This window comes from Parus major, chromosome 6 (assembly GCF_001522545.3).
Source record: "Parus major isolate Abel chromosome 6, Parus_major1.1, whole genome shotgun sequence".
Classification (NCBI taxonomy): Eukaryota; Metazoa; Chordata; class Aves; order Passeriformes; family Paridae; genus Parus; species Parus major.
In genome coordinates, this window is record NC_031775.1 from 3,157,279 (window position 1) to 3,175,773 (window position 18,495).

General features: G+C 42.4%; 1 protein-coding gene across 5 annotated transcripts in view; it reads right to left on the reverse strand.

Moving 5' to 3' along the window:
* PCDH15 (protocadherin related 15) overlaps nt 1–18,495 on the reverse strand; it is a 538,462-nt gene that overhangs the window by 109,844 nt on the left and 410,123 nt on the right. For all 5 annotated transcript variants that reach the window (XM_033515678.1, XM_033515674.1, XM_033515677.1 and 2 more), the window contains 2 exons: nt 14,506–14,585; nt 9,369–9,462 (listed from right to left, as the gene is read on the reverse strand). In XM_033515678.1, the coding sequence (XP_033371569.1) occupies nt 9,369–9,462; nt 14,506–14,585 (174 nt within the window). The remainder of the gene's footprint in view (nt 1–9,368; nt 9,463–14,505; nt 14,586–18,495) is intronic.

Here is an 18,495-nt window from a genome sequence, read left to right on the forward strand (position 1 = left end):
GCCATTCCCTGTGTCCTGGCCCTATGTCTCTCTCCATCTTTCCTAGAAAGTGAATTCACTAAATTTCTTAAAGAATTATGAAAAGTTGACAAGGCTTCTAGAGGATGCTAAAAGAGGCACAGAAACAACAAAGAAAGGTCTTCACAAATATATAAATACCACTAAAATTCTTTAAAGAAGTGGTTCCCTAAAATAAGGAGAGACACCTATTTCACTATCAATTTTCCAGGGATATTCCTCATGCAAATCCAACACAGAAAGGTTTGAAAATTGCTTTGGCTGGTTAAAAATGAGGCTTTTCTACCACAGAATCATCAAGCAGGGTTTGGGAAGGAATCCTAAAACTATTCCTTGGAATTCAACCAGGCAACAAAACATCTCAGACTCATATCAGGCTGATATGATATAATATTTCCTATTCATTACTGGAGAAACCCTGCTTACTTCCCTTTTATAATGAACAGAAATAAAAGATCCACAGCAGCAAAGCAATTTATATCTTTCTTAGGGGCCCTCGAATAGTTCTTATATAGATAACTCTTCCCTAAGCAATATTTGTAAAATTTACATTGCCTGCACAAATCTTAAGGATGCCAGGCCCTGAAAAATGTTATGGATGATAAATCTGAAGGAAATTCCATTTTATTCTTATTTTATTTGTATCCTGTCATTTAAATTGAAGTTGGGAATTGATGAGAGCATTCTATGCCTTGGAGAGGAAACGTTCTTGGCTCTGATGTCGAGCAAGTTTATTAATTTGGACAAACTCTTAGACAAACCTGTCATGTTGAGAGATAATTAGTTTCCAAATAATACAACTGGAGGCAAAACCTTCATTTGATCAAAAAAGAAATGGTAAATAATGCTGCTGATCTCCATATCAGGATTTATTGATATTCATCTCAAGAAAACTGTATTTGAGTGGTGATAGAATTAACAATTCTATGATTCTATTTTCAGACCTTCTTTCCTTCCATGAGAAGTTTAAAAGTATCTCCCAACCCTCTCCACCTCCCCAAGCTATAAAGACAAAATAGTCAGCTGGACTGCAAAGAAATTTTGGAGAGAAGACCCTGTGGTGAGGGGAAGGGTAGGTCTTGTCAATAATTACACTAATGAGAAAAAAATCCCAATAAGCCTGGAGATGAGACAAAAACTGCCAAAACACCATAATAAAGCCCAAAGGGAAAGCTCCCAAAATGAACACCTCACACATGGCAAAAGATAACAGAATGTATCAGAACAGATGAGTATTTCACATGGAAAGGAAGAGAAAATAATGGACATTTAAGGAAAATTCTTGACAAACAGACAAAATTATTTAGGTTGGAAAAGCCCTCTAAGACCAGCAAATCCAACCCTTCCCCAGCACTGCCAAGGCCACCCTGACCAATGTCCCCAAGTGCCACAATCATATGGCTTTGAACACCTCCAGGGATGGGAACTCTACCACTGCCATGAGAGCCTGTTCCAAGGCCTGAGCTCCCTTGCCATGGAGAAATTCCTCCTGGTGTCCAAGCTGAGCCTCCCCTGGCACAGCTTGAGGCCGTTTCCCCTTGTCCTGTCCCTGTTCCCTGGCAGCAGAGCCCGACCCCCCCTGGCTGTCCCCTCCTGTCAGGGAGTTGTGCAGAGCCAGAAGTTCTTCCCTCAACTTCCTCCTAATGGGAACTTACTTATTTGAATCTCTTATTTTATCCAAATTTTGAACTGAAAATTAGGATCAATCTATTGCCTTACGAAAACTCTTTAATTCACCCTTTCCCTTTTAGCACATGAAATCAAAGCCTTTATAGGGAATATCCATGCTAAGCCACACAAGCATGGAAAGTTTGGGAAGCTACTAAAGCTTGCTGTAATAAATGAGCTGCTGTGGGAACAAAAGCCTGCTCTCCAAGAGGAGGAAATCTGTCTGGACAAATTCCTATTGTGCAAACTGGAATTCACAGATCAGCTGGAATTTGTAAGAATTTCTTATACAAAATACAGAACTTATCAGGAAAATAGCAATAGGCAGTGTCTCTAATTACAGCTTGGAAAGAAAATTATTTGAGGAGAAGTTCTTTCTTGGAAAGAAAATTATTTGAGGAGAAGTTCTTTCAAGGAGGAAGATCAGATTATGGATCTGTGTATATTGTCTCCTTTCATATATTCAGGAATATTCCCTCTAGCTTCCTTCTTGCTGGATAATGGAATTCGTGTCTACTAGAGACAGGAGCAACAGAAACAGTTAAAGTTCCAAGGAGTAACAGAAAATGTACAGCAATTAATGAATTCTCTGTATGCTACTCAAGAAGTAAATTTTTGTTTAAATTATCTTAATTCAGGGCTACCTACCTCTATGGAAGAGAATTAATTTAAGTGTTGTGGGAGGCAGAGGCTCTGAATTTTTGAATGATCTTCTAAGATGGCCAAAATCCTCAAGTCTGACTTCCAGGATTAAACACAAAGCACTGAAACCACAGAATCCTGGAATGGTTTGGGTTGGAAGGGACCTTAAAGCCCATCCATTCCACCCTGCCATGGGCAGGGACACCTTCCACTGTCCCAGGCTGCTCCAAACCCCAAAGTCCAACCTGGCCTTGGACACTTCCAGGGATCCAGGGGCAGCCCCAGCTGCTCTGGGCACCCTGTGCCAGGGCCTGCCCACCCTCACAGAGAAGGAGATGAGGTTTCTTTAGATTCCCTCAGTTCCCTGTGGTTCCCAATATTTTTCAACTGTTGCTTCTTCCCACAACCTTCAAGGAACAGCAGAGTTCTGCATTCCATTTGATCCTTGCCTTCAGTGCCCAGAGCACTGGGCTCACTCTCAGATGCCTTTCCAAGGGTGATGACACCTCTGTCTCCTCAGGAAATGTGGCCCCAAACCAGTCCTGGGCTCTGCAGGGCTGAAATGAACCCTGTTTTTTTCCTGAAGTGTTCATTGCAAGAAGGAATGGGCACAATCAGATTTAAGGGATAGATCTTGGATCCTTTGCTTTTAGAGAAGCCCTCCCAGAACCAGGTCACCTCTGATCTTCCCTAGCTGGTGAATTTTCAGACACACCCTGAACACCTGGATGGATGACAGCTTCTCCTGAACTTCAAATGGGGTTTAGTGGCCTGATGGTTGAGTTTTCTAAGACCAAAAAAAAAAAATAATAATAATAAAAAATATATATATATATCTGAACCCTGCCAGTAATTTCTGAGTACTAACCTGACCATGACTACAACACAACCCGGTGCTCCTTCAGACACATTAAAAAGGGAGGTTAGAGCTGGAGGTTGGGATCATCCCCTGGATGACTGATAACTTTTAAGAACACCTAATTCATAATTCCCAAATGGGTTTATAAGTGAGGCACTGAGCTGCTCTGCTTTGCCAGGCAGAAAATCCCTTTTCTGCAGTGCTGGATGTATATTTTCAGGTTGAGACATTAGTATTTGGAGATTGGAATTCCCCTTATTTCACACAAGACACACTAAGAAAACACAATGGAGCTCCTGTTTCATCTCTCTAAATCAACAGACACACACAAGCCAAAAATCAAGAGCACAGAAGGCTTTTTCTTTCTTCTGACAAAAGCCACATTTATTTATTTCAAGCCTCTCCCTCTGAAAGGTGAAGAAAGGAATTCTTGTCTTGGAATTGCATCCAAACACATCCCAATTTGTGAACACAACTTGAGCTTGGAATGTGTTGTTTCCTTCACATGCCACTTTGCCCATCTACAGCTAAAAACTCATTACTTGGGAAATAAAAGCATTTTCCTGCCTGCTAAATTAATGCATCCTTAATTGTTGTGTTGGGTTGTTAATTGTGACGGGTCGTGTTTCCCTGGGAAAACCCACAAGCCTGTTAATGCTCCAGGTCATAACTCAGAACAGCAGTAATTTGGGAAGCACAGCTGAGCATTTTAAACAACCAGGAGCATTCCAGGGAAGAGTAATGGAAAGGTGGCAGCCAGGCCACCCCACTCCACAGAAAGCTATGCTGCTGGGTGAAGGCATAAGTGGCTCTGGATTAATTTTGATGGAATTAGCAGTCCCCCAAAGTCAAATGGTGTCACCATGACTGTCACCACACCACATGAATCAGTTAAATCAGCCTTGGGGCTCGGAAAAGAGAAACCCCAATTACCCCATGCCACAGCAGTCCTGCCAAACCTCTCTTAGGCCTTTTGGTAATGACACAGAAAAAGGAGCAAGAAAAAAATCAAAAAACCCTAAAACCCCCCAAAAAATTCAGGTGTGTGGGACCACAGACTTTCCAAATGCAAAAATGAGCTCAACATTCATTGATGATGATGATGATGGGGGTTGGATATAGATTTCTCTAGAGAATATCAGGGATCAAAAGGAGAGCCAATACCACACTGTATCCTTGTGCTACTCCAATGGATTTTAGTGCAGTCACAGAGCACTGGCTGGCCCTAGTGGCAGCTGTGGAGTAATGAAGTCGAAGATGAAGAATCCAGGAACTGGTGGGTTTAGAAAGGAAATGGCAGGATGTCTTCTCCAGTATGAGAGGAAATGACCTTGATGTTTAGCTTGGATATTAAGGAAAATTTCTTCACCAAAAGCACTGTGAAATACTAGAACATCTTCTCAGGAAGTGGTGGAGTCCTTATCCCTGGAAGTGCTCAACATGTGTGGATGTGGCACTTGAGAACGTGGTAGTGGTGGAGATGGTTGATGGTTGGATTTGATGATCTCAGAGGTCTTTTCCAACTTTAAGGATTCTGTGACATTCATAACTGGGAAAAGCATCTGGAGGAAAGGCTACTCCCCAAAAGCGTGAGGCTGGGGCTGCTGGACCCCAAGCAGAAGCACAAGCTCATGTGGGAGGTGTCCTGCTGTCCTCCAAAGTCCTGGAGATACCAGAGTGGGAAGAAAAATTCATTTTAATGTGTCTCCCTGGGCCAAGGAAGATCCTGCCAGGGCTGGAGATGCCTGAGCCTTGCTTAGCTCCATGGAGAAAAAACATCCCTGGTTTTACAAGAACATGAGAATCATCATGTTGAGAGAGAAAGCTTTCAAAGCAGTCTGAGATAGATTTCTTCCTTGAGAGCATCAACAATTTTCAAGCATAGCAACCTTTCCCAACTGAGGTGTGCCAGGATTTTATACACTATTATTTAAAAATTCATGAGCAGAAGTCTTGCCCCTTTGCTTTCATGTCATAACAGCTAAAAATCTTTGTTCACACAGAGTTTGGCTGGGAAATATTGCGGATATTGGAATTCAGTAGTGCTGGCCTGAATTTCTGAACCAGTATCACTGGGTGAAGTTACAAACGCTGAACTTACTCAGATGAGTATGAAAGACCAATACAAATGTTCCCCTTTTTCCACTCTGTGAGGGCTTTTTGAACATGTTTATGCTTGAAAGGTATGGATTAAATAACCACATTTAAATTATCAGTGCCTGAGGAACATCAGCTCCTGAGATCCCATGCTACTGGAATTTATCTGGGGATCCTAAGAGCATTGTTCACAAAACCAAGCCACAGAAATGTACAAATGCCAATTATCCATGTTGTACCTGAGGAGGAAAGTTCTCCTTGGACTGTGTTTGTGTGGCAAGGTTCTGGTAGTGAGGGGTTATAGGGCAGATTCTCTGAGGAGCTGCTGGAAGCTCCAATAGTGCCTGGATCCAGGTCTCTGGACCAAGGCAGAGATGGCAGTGATGCCTCTGGGATAACTGATTTGAGAATGAAAATTGTTACTGTGTAGTTGTAATTGTGGCCAGAGAAGAGTGGAGTGAGACCATGGGAGAGGAGCAGCTCTGCAGGCACCCAGGGCAGGGCAGGAAGAGGGGCAGGAGCTGCTCTAGGTGCCGGAGCTGAGATTCCATGGGGAAGCCCATGGGGATGCAGCTGTGCCCTGGCAGCCCAAGGAGGCTGCCGTGATCCACCTGCAGCTCCTACAGGTGCCCACACCAGAGCATGGGGATGCTGAGAGAGGTGGGAAGCCCATGTTGGAGAAGGAACTTGTGGATCCATGGAGAGAGAAGCCCACACTGGGGAAGGTTTGCTGATAGTACTTGAGACCTATGGGGACCCACAGTGGAGCAGCCTTTTCCTGAAGGCCTGACCCCATGGAAGCGGATGCACACGGGAGTGGTTCATGAAGAGCTGCAGCCTGTGGGATCGACTCATGGAGAGCTGTGTCCCGTGGGATGAACCCCATGCTGGAGCAGGGGAAGGACTCCTACACATCTCCATGGGCAAGAAGCAGCAGCACAAACTACACAGACCCCATTCCCATCTCCCTGTGCCACTGGAGGGGAGGAGCGAGAGCACAGGAAGGAGGGAGGGGTGGTAGGAAGATGTTCTTAAGATTTGTTTTACTTTCCATTACCCTGCTGGGATTTTGTGGGTAATAAAATCTATGGATTTCCCCAAGCTGTTTTGCCCATGACAATATTTGGTGAAAGATCTCTCCCTGCCCTTATCTCAGCTCCCAAGTCCATCTTTATATTTTTATTCCTGTCCAGCTGAGGAGGACAGGGATAGAGCAGGGTCAAGCCACCACATCTCATTGAAAAAAAAACCAAACCACAACAATAACAACAACCCCCCTCCCCACACACACCAGTAAAGTCTTTTTCCTTTGAATGCCTTTCAAATTAAAAAAAAGAACCAAAAAAAAAACCCACAGGAAAATAAAGGAAATAAAATCCAAAAGCTGACTTTAAGTAGGTTTGACTCTAATAGCTGGTTTCATGTTGGATGGAAAAGGATCAGGTTGGATATGTTACCAGCTAAAATATGTTAATGGAATTTAAATGACATTGTACCTGCCTGGGGAATTGATTTTAGGATTTTAGGCAAACTGCAACACGGCATCTGTGACATTGCCAGTTTTCTGTAGGCACTAATGGAACTGTTCACAAAAAGCAGAGCTGGATGACAAGCAGCAGGTGAATGAGCTTGGAGATCAGTGGTTTTGTAATTGTATAAATTTTTTTTTTTCCCCTAAAAAGTCACTGTTGCTTCCTGATAAGAACTAGTTAAAAAGCAAAATTCCTCCTTGAAATGGCACTGACTGCTTGGACCAAGGATCTGTGTCCTCAAAAGGGTTTGGCACAGTACCAGCCAGGAGCTTTGAGTGAGTCCTGACCCTCCTCCAGGAGAAGCCTGTCAAACAGCAGGGAGTACATCCAGAAGAGCTGCAAATCAAGGGAATTGTGCAAAGACACGAGGAGGCCTGGCAAATTAGTCACATCCACGGTTTCCTGGCATGGAAAAGGTCTGGAGATTTAATGGCTTGGTTGAGCTGCCTTGCTTCATCCATTTGTTTGTAAAATGAAAGCCAAGAAGCTTATCCAGCCTTTTTTTGTGATCCTGGCAAGCCAAACTTTTAACCCTTTCCAGCTGCTGGCACCAGAAGCTTTGGTCAACTGAGTCCTTTTGCTGGACAATCTTAAGAAGAAAGGTGCCCCACCACTGACAGTAAATATGAGCTGTGGAAAGCAGCTACAGGCACGTAAGGGACAGTGACAAAAACCCCAAACCAGGCAGAAGGAACGGGCTTAAGCTACAGAGTGTGCCCATGTTTCCCCCTGAGAACAATGCACACACACCTGCAGCTGCAAAATTCCAGGGAAAAAAAGATCTAGTATGAAATCATGAAGAGTCATGGAATCAACAAGGGTGGAAAAAATCTCCAAGATTATCAGATCTGATCTGTGATGGAACCTCATGCCAGAGCACTGAGTGCCACATCCAGGCCTTCCTTGGACAGCTCCAGGGATGGGGACTCCAAACCTCCCTGGACAGCCCCTGCCAATGGGATTGAGGGAGGAGAGGAAATAATGAGATAGCGAGGGGTGGATTTCTTAAAGTGGATTTTGTTGTTGCAGCAAGTAACAAGAACTTCAAGATATGTCCAACAGCACAGTCCAGGGATAACTCTAAAGAATCCCTCCATGGTTTATTTTGGTTGGTTTTTCCAGAGCTGAGCTTCAAACACCATATCTCAACTCACATACAACTATTTTCTGCTAAGCACTGTGCCATGATTAACAGGATTTCCTTTCAAAACCCCAACTATCACCTTCAGAATGTTAGAATTAATCTGCTGGCCACTTAATCCTGGGGCAAAATGAATGAATCTCACTCTAGATGAAATAAAGAGGAAGGAGCTTTTCAGCCCCCTTTTTTTACATCCCAGAGATTATTTCAGGAGCATAACACAGCCTGAAACAACTTGCAAGTCCTTAATTTACATCTTCAGATTTCCCAGCTGGAAATTTGAGATCAAAACCACTGAACTCACAGCTGTGAGAACAGTTCACGAAGAACAAACCCACAAGTTTTAAGATGAATTACCACAAAAATTGTAACCAGATTTTTTGTGGAAAAGGTGGAGACTCTCTTATAATTACTCCATGTTGCCATTAAATTGTATAAAGTCTTCCTTGTTATTTTTGCGTGTGTGTGTGTGTGTGTGTGTGTGTGTAAATTCTGAGTAAATCCAAAAGAGGAAAGCAAAGCTTGTAAGGTGAAGAAGCTAAGAAGAGCATGAGATAGAAAAAATAAACAAGATTTTCTTCTTCCACGATGACCACAGGTCCAAATCACAAAATTTTCCTGATCACCCTGTGCCAATGTGTCAGAGATGTCTCTGTTTCAATCACACATCTTTCCAGAATAGCCCAGATAATACATTCTTGTTATTTATTAATTATTAGAGATAATATTTTAGATCTGCCTTTATACACAAAGTCAGATGTACAGATATTTCTCCTCACCCTGTGCTATAATTCCATGGCAGAGCTGCTGCATTCCAGGTACCTTGAACAATCTAGCTGCATACTTTCAGGAAAAGTAATTCCATTGCCTCTGCTTGATCAATAAGCACATATCCTTAAATAGTCCACCATTTTATAATGTGAAAATTTAAAAAATCAAAATTTTGTTATATTAAACACAAGTGCTGGTGGGGTTGGTTGTGGGGTCATGGATTGGTGCAAACATGGAAGACTTGGAATAGTTCCTGATAAAAAAAAATGTTATTTTTGAAAGAGAAGTGGGATTTTTCCAGATTTTCTTCTGGAGAGCTAGACAGTAAATTGTGGAAAAGGGCTGGATATAGTACAAATCACTAATACAGCTTCCACATCTGGGAGCAGGGAAGAAGAGGAGCAGGTATCAAATAGCACAGAGAATAAACAGAAGACTAACACCTGTGAATCTTGTCTGTTAAAGTATAACTCAAATCAGCAGCAAAATCCTTTTGTCTGTGATCAAAGGCAGGCTTCACCCCCACCAACCAGAGGAAAACTGTCCCAGATTTCAGACAGGTTTGTTTAAGATCCATGAAAAGCACACAATCAGACCATGGGGAGGAAGGCAGTGCTGTCCAGCTCTCCGGGACACTCACCCCGTCAGGTCTGCCGTCCGAGGCCGTGACGATGAGGATGTAGCGGTCAGTGCTCTCTCTGTCCAGGGGCTTTCCCAAGGCCAGCAGGCCAGAGCTGGGAAGGAAACAAAACCAGGACACGTTAGTAGGGTGGTTGGGAGAGGTCTATGACCACCTGAGCTCCACCACCTTGCTGACACCAAGGTTCCTTGTTGTAGGAGCTCTTGGGCTTTCTGTGGGTGAAGGCCAAGAAAAACCATGAGCCAATTCCTAATGCTCTCCACTTGGATACAGGAATAATCCTGGATTAAAACATCAACCTAGTAAGACTACAAAAGCTAGAGCTCCACTGAACACAGAACCCTGATTTGCTCCTGCTGCATTTGAGCTATTCAACTATCAAAACATATTTATTTTGTATTTTTAATATTAATGCTGCAATAAATGAGAAGAGAGAAGGGCAAGCAGGGGATTAAACACTGAGGAGTTCTGATACCCAGCAGGATTGAGCAGGAAACTCTGGGAATATAACACACACAGACTTTAGGGTGAGTCTCCTCAGGGAGAGGCTACTGGGGAAAGTTACACATTGTGTAACTTCAGGGTAAGGCCTTCAAGTATCCCCTAATAGTTAAATGATGCTGCAGCCACAAGGCTGGTGGAAAACAAATCCCAGAGTGGTTTGGGTTGGGAGGGACCTTAAAGCCCATCCTGTGTCACCCCCTGCCATGGATAGGGACACCTTCCACTACCCCATGTTGCTCCAAGGCCCATCCAGCCTGGCCTTGGACAATTCCAGGGAATTGGGATGATTATTGAATCCCATTTTAAAAGGGCAACAAAAGAAGGGTTAATTGGAAGCCACATAAAAAAAAAAGTTTGAAAGCATTGCAAACTCCTGTAAGTGCTGACAAATGAAACAATTTGGATTTTTCCTCTGATCTAATTCCCTCCTGCAGATGTCTGGAAGCCACCCAGAGGGATGAGACCCCACCACAGACTCACTACTTCTATGTTAGGAAGGATTAGGAAGGTACAATGTGGACAATCCTGCCTAAGGAAGCTCGACACTCCTTAACTGAGCTGGCACCAGAGCTCTGAACTGTCCCAAACCTCCACATTTCATTTCCACAATTTTGGTGCCTGCTGGAACCTGGGCAAGATTGTGACAAAGTGACAGCACCTCTCCTAAATCCGCAGGGAATTTAACAACTATGGATCAAGGGTGATAATTATCCTGGGCAGCTTCTCTCATGGAATTCCACCAAATATCTTAAGAAAGATGTAACAACACAAGTTTTTGCAGGTCAAAATCCACCCCAGCTGGGATCTGGAGATCCTGTGATTTCCCAATGGATGCCAATGGATAGATCAGGCATAAGCAGTGCTCAGGCACAGCTCTCAATTTTATTTGCTGTACCCACATTTGATGTTCAGGACCCAGAGCATGAACAATGACTTGTGCAGAGATTTTATTGAAACAGAAAATCCAAACCAAAGCACAGATTCTTGCCAAACAAGGAGGTCTCCCTGGCTGGACTTCTCCAGAACACTTGGATGTGTTACACCTGGACATGGGGTTTTCTCCTAAATTATAAATTTCTGCAGGGTTCCTTCTCTAATTTCTTGCTCTCAGAGAAGATCTCAGCAAACTGCTTCCAGGCTAAGACTTTCCAATAGAAGCAAATCCCAGCACTTCCTAGGAAGCTGCTCCTCCCAATAAATACCACAAAAAATGGTGCAAACTGGGAGTGGGAGCACAATTCTACCCTAGGATTGAAAGTTTGGTGGGGAAAGTAATATTTCAAGAGTATTTCAGGAGATGTTCCAGTCAGTCTGCTTCATGGGTATCCAATGAAAACTTGTGTTTGTGTCCTGTTGAGATTCTTTCAAAAAGGAAAATTTCCACTGAATCTAAAACACTTCCCTGGAAGTTGGCAAAAACCAGGGGTAAATGAATTTTGTGTATGTTTTTTAACTATTTTTTTAACTAAATATGGAGCTGACATGTCTTGGATCCCAAAGAGAGGAGAATGGAACCTCCAGCATCCGACCTCCTTCTTCCAGAGTGAGATTCCAGATGCTGAGGATTCCTGATCCAGGGAAAATGATGCTCCAATGGGAAAGGGAAAGGGCAAACTGTAACACCATAAACAGGGATAGGCCTGAGAAAGTTTCAGCATACATTTATATATTTTAAAATATATAAGCACATGTTATTATTTAAAACACATATTTATATACATTTGATATCTAGTAACTTATTATTGTTGATATATTGATGTATTTCATATAATCACATTATCATTTAAAATATATATCTCTAATTGGTATATATATCTTATAATATTATATATACAGCTATAGTTACTATAACTATAAATATAACAGCTATGTATTATTAATCCATACATGTATATGGATATTTATATGATTTTCCACAAACGTTAAAATTCCATATATACATCAAACAAACATGATCCCTATTTTATATTTATCAATATACACATATTAAATCATATTATATTTTCAATTTTAGTTAGATTTTGATTAGAGTCATAATTGGGTTATTAATCCCAATTTGATTATTAAGACTTCAGTTAGATGAAGGAAAATTCTTAGTTTAGCAGACAGATATGGCCTACAAGAAGGAAAAACAATCAGCCATAATATATAAGCATGTGGCCATAAATAAATATATTTAATATGTTAAATATATGTATTAAATGAAATTCATTATGTTACACAGAAATATCTATTTTTCAGCATTTGCTCAAAACACTGCAAGAAAATACAAACAAAAAAAATTTTATGGGGAAAAAAGAATAAATAAAACATGAAAGACTTAAGTAAATTATTTACTGAAAAAATATATTAAGGTGGAGCTGAGAATAGAATATTGACATCAAACACTGACCTGTGTGAATCCATGTGCACTTCTACAGTATTGTCTACCATATTCCCTTTTTTACCTCCTTCCTACCTCTGGAAAAATTACACTTGATATGTCTTTTGAATGATGAACATCATTCAAAAGACATGTTAAATTATAAATAACTTAAATTATAAATACCCTAAATTTTATACCCTAAATTATTAATATCCTGTGTTTTTCCCCAGGATTCTGACTCCTTTAACACTCCATCTTTCCAGCCTCACTCTTTCCAGGAAACACAAGGAGGTAGGGAATTGCCAGAGGTGGTGCTCAGGTTCCAGTGCCAGAGAAGGGAGAACAAAACCATCCCCCAACCCTTGGATTGAGGAGGAAAAAGATGGAGTAAGGGATAATAATTGGGATTATCCAGATCTCGTGCTGCCAGGCAGTAATTACACTGGAGTTAACTGCATGCTCCAGGAAGGAAAACAAGAATCCAGAAAAAGGGAGCGAGAATCCTGGTCATGGGCTCTGCCTTGGCCTTTGAGGATCCAAACTTGAGAAAAATTCCTGTAGCCTTACACATCACATTAAAGATGTTTCATTTAAGAGTAATCCTCCCTCAATTGATCAACATAATTCAGCATCCAGGAAAAAGGCAAAAGGCTGAAGGAAACTTGGCACAAAGCCTTTTCCAAAGGAATAGGAAGGGGGAAACACTTCAATGAACTCTTTACCACAAGGTGGTGGATCAGAGCTGAGCACTGAACCCCAAACGTGCTCAGATTTGTGGGGGCTGTGAGGCTGGGGGAGTCAGACCTCCCAAGGGTCCCAGAGGATGAGGATGGAGGAATGGAGCAGGAATTCCAGTTGGGAACACCAACCTTAACTGCTTGGTTTCTGGGTATGGCCACCCTGCTCACATCCCAAGTTGGACAACACATGGATCCAGATTCCAGGAGCTGGCCTGGATTTCCAAAGATTTTTTTAAGCCTGTCTGGTGTGAAGAACTGCCAGGAATTTAATGGTGTGGTGTGAAGGGTGATCATTGAGTGACCCCTTTGGAGCATCTCTTGTGCAGTCAGGTGGGATTGTTCAAGTTACAATCATAATAGGTGCTTTGCTACCACTGTAACTCCCCTTTGGAGCACCTCCCATGTAACCAGGCTGGATTATTCACCTTCTAAATAAACAAATCCTTCTTCATTCCCATTTCAACCCCGCTTTGGAGCATCTCTTATGTCGCTATTGTAGATTATCCAGGTTCTAAAGGTGCCAGAGCAGGTCAGGCTGAGTTTCTCCATGTTAAGGGTTGCTTGCAGCACCTGGGCAGGAGTCCCTACAAAACTCCAATCCCAAGCCATAGATAACACCAGCAGCCCAACATCAATCCCTGCTCTGGCCACTCCAGTGAAGGAAAGTGTCCCCTCTCCAAGGTGTCCCTTCCCTCACCTGCCAAGTCTTTATCAATCCTAGTGGATGAGAGCATCAGCACCTCCTGGCATCCTCAAGGCTTTGTTCCCATTGTTTCCTGAAGGATTTGAATTCTCCTTGAATGGGAGATTTATTACCCACAGCTCAGAACAGACAAACCTGTCTCAGGAGTTTTGGGTATTTCGGTTCACAGTCTTCCCCTCACATCAAATTAGAATTATTTTGCACCAGGAGTTAATAAGCCCCAGTTTACTTCTGTCCCATCATTTATTGTGGGAAGTCATGTCACCACCCTCCCTTCCTCCTGCAAGTAAAAAGGATACTTTGGATTGCAAATAAAAATTAATACCAGGTAAATTAATAGCTAATAATAGGTAAAATAAAGGGTGGTGGGCCAGGCAGAGACCAATCTGGTGCTTCATTTCATAGCAAACCCTCTCGTTCTCACTCTGCATTGGAATTTAATTTAAGGAAAATACAGTTCTTAAACAATGCTCAAAGGGCTTTTCACTACAGGCTAAACCATAACAAGTCAGGAAATTAAAGCAAAAATTGTCCCTATCATTAGTCAGGAGCTGACAGGTAAAGGGTTTTAATTAATCCCTGGCCACTCTTTTAAATAGAATCTTTCCACCTCAGTGAGTTTCCTTTACCTGAGGTGTTTAAAATAAATAAACAGTGGCCAGTGACAAACCCCAGAGTGGAATTTGGCTCACAGAGCTCTCATTAATGGCTAACAACCCCTCGAAGGAGCAGCTGAAGCTGTCTGAGCACAACCCTTTTCTCTCAGCTCCTCCATTCCCAGGACTGTCAAGCTCCAAGACTGTCCTCCAAGGATTTCCCACTTACCTTTGAGAGAGATTAAAAACTTGTTGAGGATCTCCATTCTGAATGAGGTATTTGATGGGGTCTCCCTCTCTATCGAAAGCCTTTAGGGAAGAAAAAAAAGAGGATAAAATTCAGTCAGTGGCAAGGGTTTCCTCTCTTTCCTTCCATGTAGAAACTGGGGAATTAAGTTTTAGTAAAGATTCCCTCAGGGATGATCCCAATCCCGGTTTCTAAGGCAACTCTGGTTATTGACAAGCTACTCAAGATAAAGCTGGAGCACATCAGAATTCCTATGCTACACAGAAATGACAATATCCTGAATGCGGGATAATAATTACTATTAATTATCAGTAATTATCAAATTACAGCTACATCCAACAGCATGAGTATGAAATTCAGGCTTTAATCATTTACTTCTATTTTTCTGCAGCTCCACACTAATTAGACTGAACTTTTGGTTTCCTTTCTTCCCATTCTTCATTTCCACTTCTTATCAACATCCCTCTTTCTGTTATTTTATTAGAATTCCCACCTTTGGCTGATGCTCCAGTGAGTTCCAACTGCAGCACTCACAACCCACAATAATTTGCTTTTTGATGTGGTGAAGATCAGGGTAAGACCTTTAAGAACAGACATTAACAGCACCAAAATGAGGATATTCCACCTATTAGGTGGAAAAAAGTCTTTCAAAAGTTGAATAAACTATGTTTGATGTCTCTCCTGGTGCCACCTGAGGCCATTTCCTCTGTTCTAGAAGAGAAGAGGCCAACCCTCACCTTGCTCCTGTCAAGTTGTTGCTGTGGACCGCAATCTAGGGCTGTGTAGCTTTGAGCTGACCACCTAAAAAGCAGTTTTTGAGATAAAAACCCAAGAAAAATAACAAAAAAACCTACTCAGGCACCCCCCCAAAATCAAGAGCAGAAGCACAAACCATTTAAATATGCAGGCAGAGCAGGGAATGTTTCTTACTGACAACAACTTGGCTTAGCCAAATAAAACACAGGGTCTAAGTCAGATGGAAGGGATCAGCACAAATAAAGGGCAAGAAAAACTGGATGGGGACACAGTTGGAAAAAGTCAGGACAAAACTGGAGTAGAAACAGGAGAGAACACAAAGGATAACAAAAAAATGTTTCAGTTACAGAAGGAACCTGAGGAGTGGTTTGCAAAGCAGAAGGAATGATGTTGAGAAGGTCAAAGAGGTAAAACTGACCCTGTTCCAGCTCCAAACTAAATTAACTGGGGGAAACTTCAGTTGTGAGCTGGGCAAGGGTCAGGCAGAGAAGATGTTCATAAACACAGCATCTTTGAACCAGCTGCTGGAATTCAAGCCTGGTGAAGTCCATCCTGGTGTATAGAAGGGTGGGAGCAATCTCAAAGCCATAAGAGATTTTTTATTTGAGCACTCCCAGAGAACAAAAATGCTGGAGGGCAAACCCAAGGTCTATCCTTCATGTAAGAATGAGACAAGAAATCATTCACCAGGCAGGTGGAGTGCAATTTCCAGAAACCCACAAATACCCCAATTATTTGTAAGTTCCCTGCAATGCCAATATACAGATGGATAATACAGAACTAAATTTCTCCAGAACAAAAGGATGCTGAAGCAATTTAATCTGATTTTCCAACAGGACAAGTCTCCTGAACAGGGCAGAAACTGTGGATCAGTAAAGCAGCTGAGCCATGGTGAAGGCTTTTCCCACTGCTTGATGGGACATTTTCCCAAAGGAGTTTCAACAACACAGTCTACAAATGGAGGGTGGGATTAAGCAAGAATTAAACCCATCATCAAAACTAAGGTCAGGCAGTAGTGGCTAGTATACTGACTCAGTTCTGCATGGGTGGGTACAGTTCTCCCAGCACTAATCAACATTCCCATCCACAGCATTCAGGGATGGGAAAATGGAGAGAATTGTTTATAAATTCCATGGGTGGCATTGAGTGACGGAAGGTGTGGGTGGAATTTGGATCTCCTTGGCCTGAGGATATGAACAGTCAGGATCTGAGCCAAGAACACAAAATGCTACAAACAATGGGGGCAGACAACGTGAGGAGCTAGCATCTCTGAGGACTGTCCTTGATCCTAAATCACCAGAATCCCATGGCTGCTCCTGTCTTTAGTGCTTTGTCCTCCTTTTACCTTCCCTGCAGGGCATCCTGCCCTCCCTTCACATTAAGTTGTCTCAGAGGTATCATTATGCTCTGCATTCTCTCATAACAAGTCAGGGGGTTTTCAGGAAGCCAGAAAATCAAAGACTAGCTGCTGTTGATTTCATTTTCTCTTTAGCCCCATGGAAAATCCACCTTCAATCAACATGCTTAAAAAAAATAAAAAGGGTAAAAGTTAATCATTGCTTTTAAACACCCCTGCTTTTTTTAAAAGCAAAGATGACCATGTTCTTAATGTACAGAAGAAAACCACTGAAGGCAAGGGGGAAGAGCAACCTATTCCTAATTTTTTCCAGATCAATGGCATAGAGTGTTTCCATAAATTGCACACAACAACTCCGTGTTAGCTCCTTGTTCAGCACATAACTGGACCCTGCTAACAGCCCTATTTGTTCTGCAGGCTCCCAGAAAAAGGACAGCGTTTGCATATTTTAATTAATAATGGCTGGCAGAACATGAAGCCATAAACACCTCCAGGCATGCAATAAACTCTGAGGTTTATTTACAAATTAATGCAGCGGAGATCATTTAATATTGCAATAATCTCAATGTTGTTAATTAAACCACCAGTCAAGACCAGCTGGGTGCATTAGAAAATAAATAAGGGGATAAGAAAGAAATAAAGCCCTCCATCATCAGCAGAAGAAATTTTAATAGACAAGAAAAAAGTGAATTTCATTTTTCCAAAGTCTAAAGGGAAAATTTAAAGCAGCTACATTTGCATTATTACTGACCCTAATGTTTTGCAGATCTTCAGATTTGAAAAATTGGGAATATCTGAAAAATTTTGCTGGCTCTCTTCAGGATTTAGCAACCATTCTGCTGTATGCAGAACTACCAATTATCACTAAGAGAGAGGCATAAAAGCATATTTTCTTAATCTGTACCAGCCCAAACACTAACTGGATTGATAAGACGCAGGAAAAGAAACATCACTGTGAAAATTTACCCATGAAAACAGTTGTTCAAAATTTGAGGCCTGGTGATATTCCATATCATTGATGGAATACAGGCAATGGCTTCAGGCACAAAACCCAAAACAAGGTGCCTGATTGGAAACTTTTGGTTGCCTGGAAAAGGCAGTACAGGATTTCAGAAGTTTAAATACTCAGTTTATGAATGTTTAAACTGTCCTGGTGGATTTTACACAGCAGGGAATAAAGGAAGATTAAAACAGAAATACGCTGCACACAGAAGTCCTTCAATACAGATGGAGGTTTCAATGCAGGACGAGGGAGCTGGACTTTGAATTGGGTTGGGAGGGATCCTTAAAACCCACCCAGTACCACCCCCTGCCAAGGGCAGGGACACCTTCCACTATCCCAGGCTCCTCCAAGCCCTGTCCAGCCTGGCCTTCAACACTTCCAGGGATCCAGGGGCAGCCACAGCTGCTCTGGGCACCCTCTGCCAGGGCCTGCCCACCCTCACAGGGAACAATCCCTTCCCAATCCCATCTGACCCTGCTCTCTGGTGCTTGGAAACCATTCCCCTTATCCTGGCACTCTAGACCTTTGTAAAAAGTCCCACTTCATCTTCCACATTTCAGGTTGAGGACAAGCAGACCTTCAAGGGATACAGTCCTGCACTAAGCACCAAAGCTAAAGCCAAGCATATTTGGGTTTTAATAATCAAGTATTTTTCATAAAACACAGGATCACTGAGGCTGGAAAATCCCTCCCAGCCCATGGAGTCCAAGCTGTGCCTGATCCCCACCTTGTCCCCAGCCCAGAGCACTGAGTGCCACGTCCAGCCCTTCCCTGGACACCTCCAGGCATGGGGACTCCAAACCTCCCTGGGCAGCCCCTGCCAAGGCCTGAGCTCCCTTGTCATGGAGAAATTCCT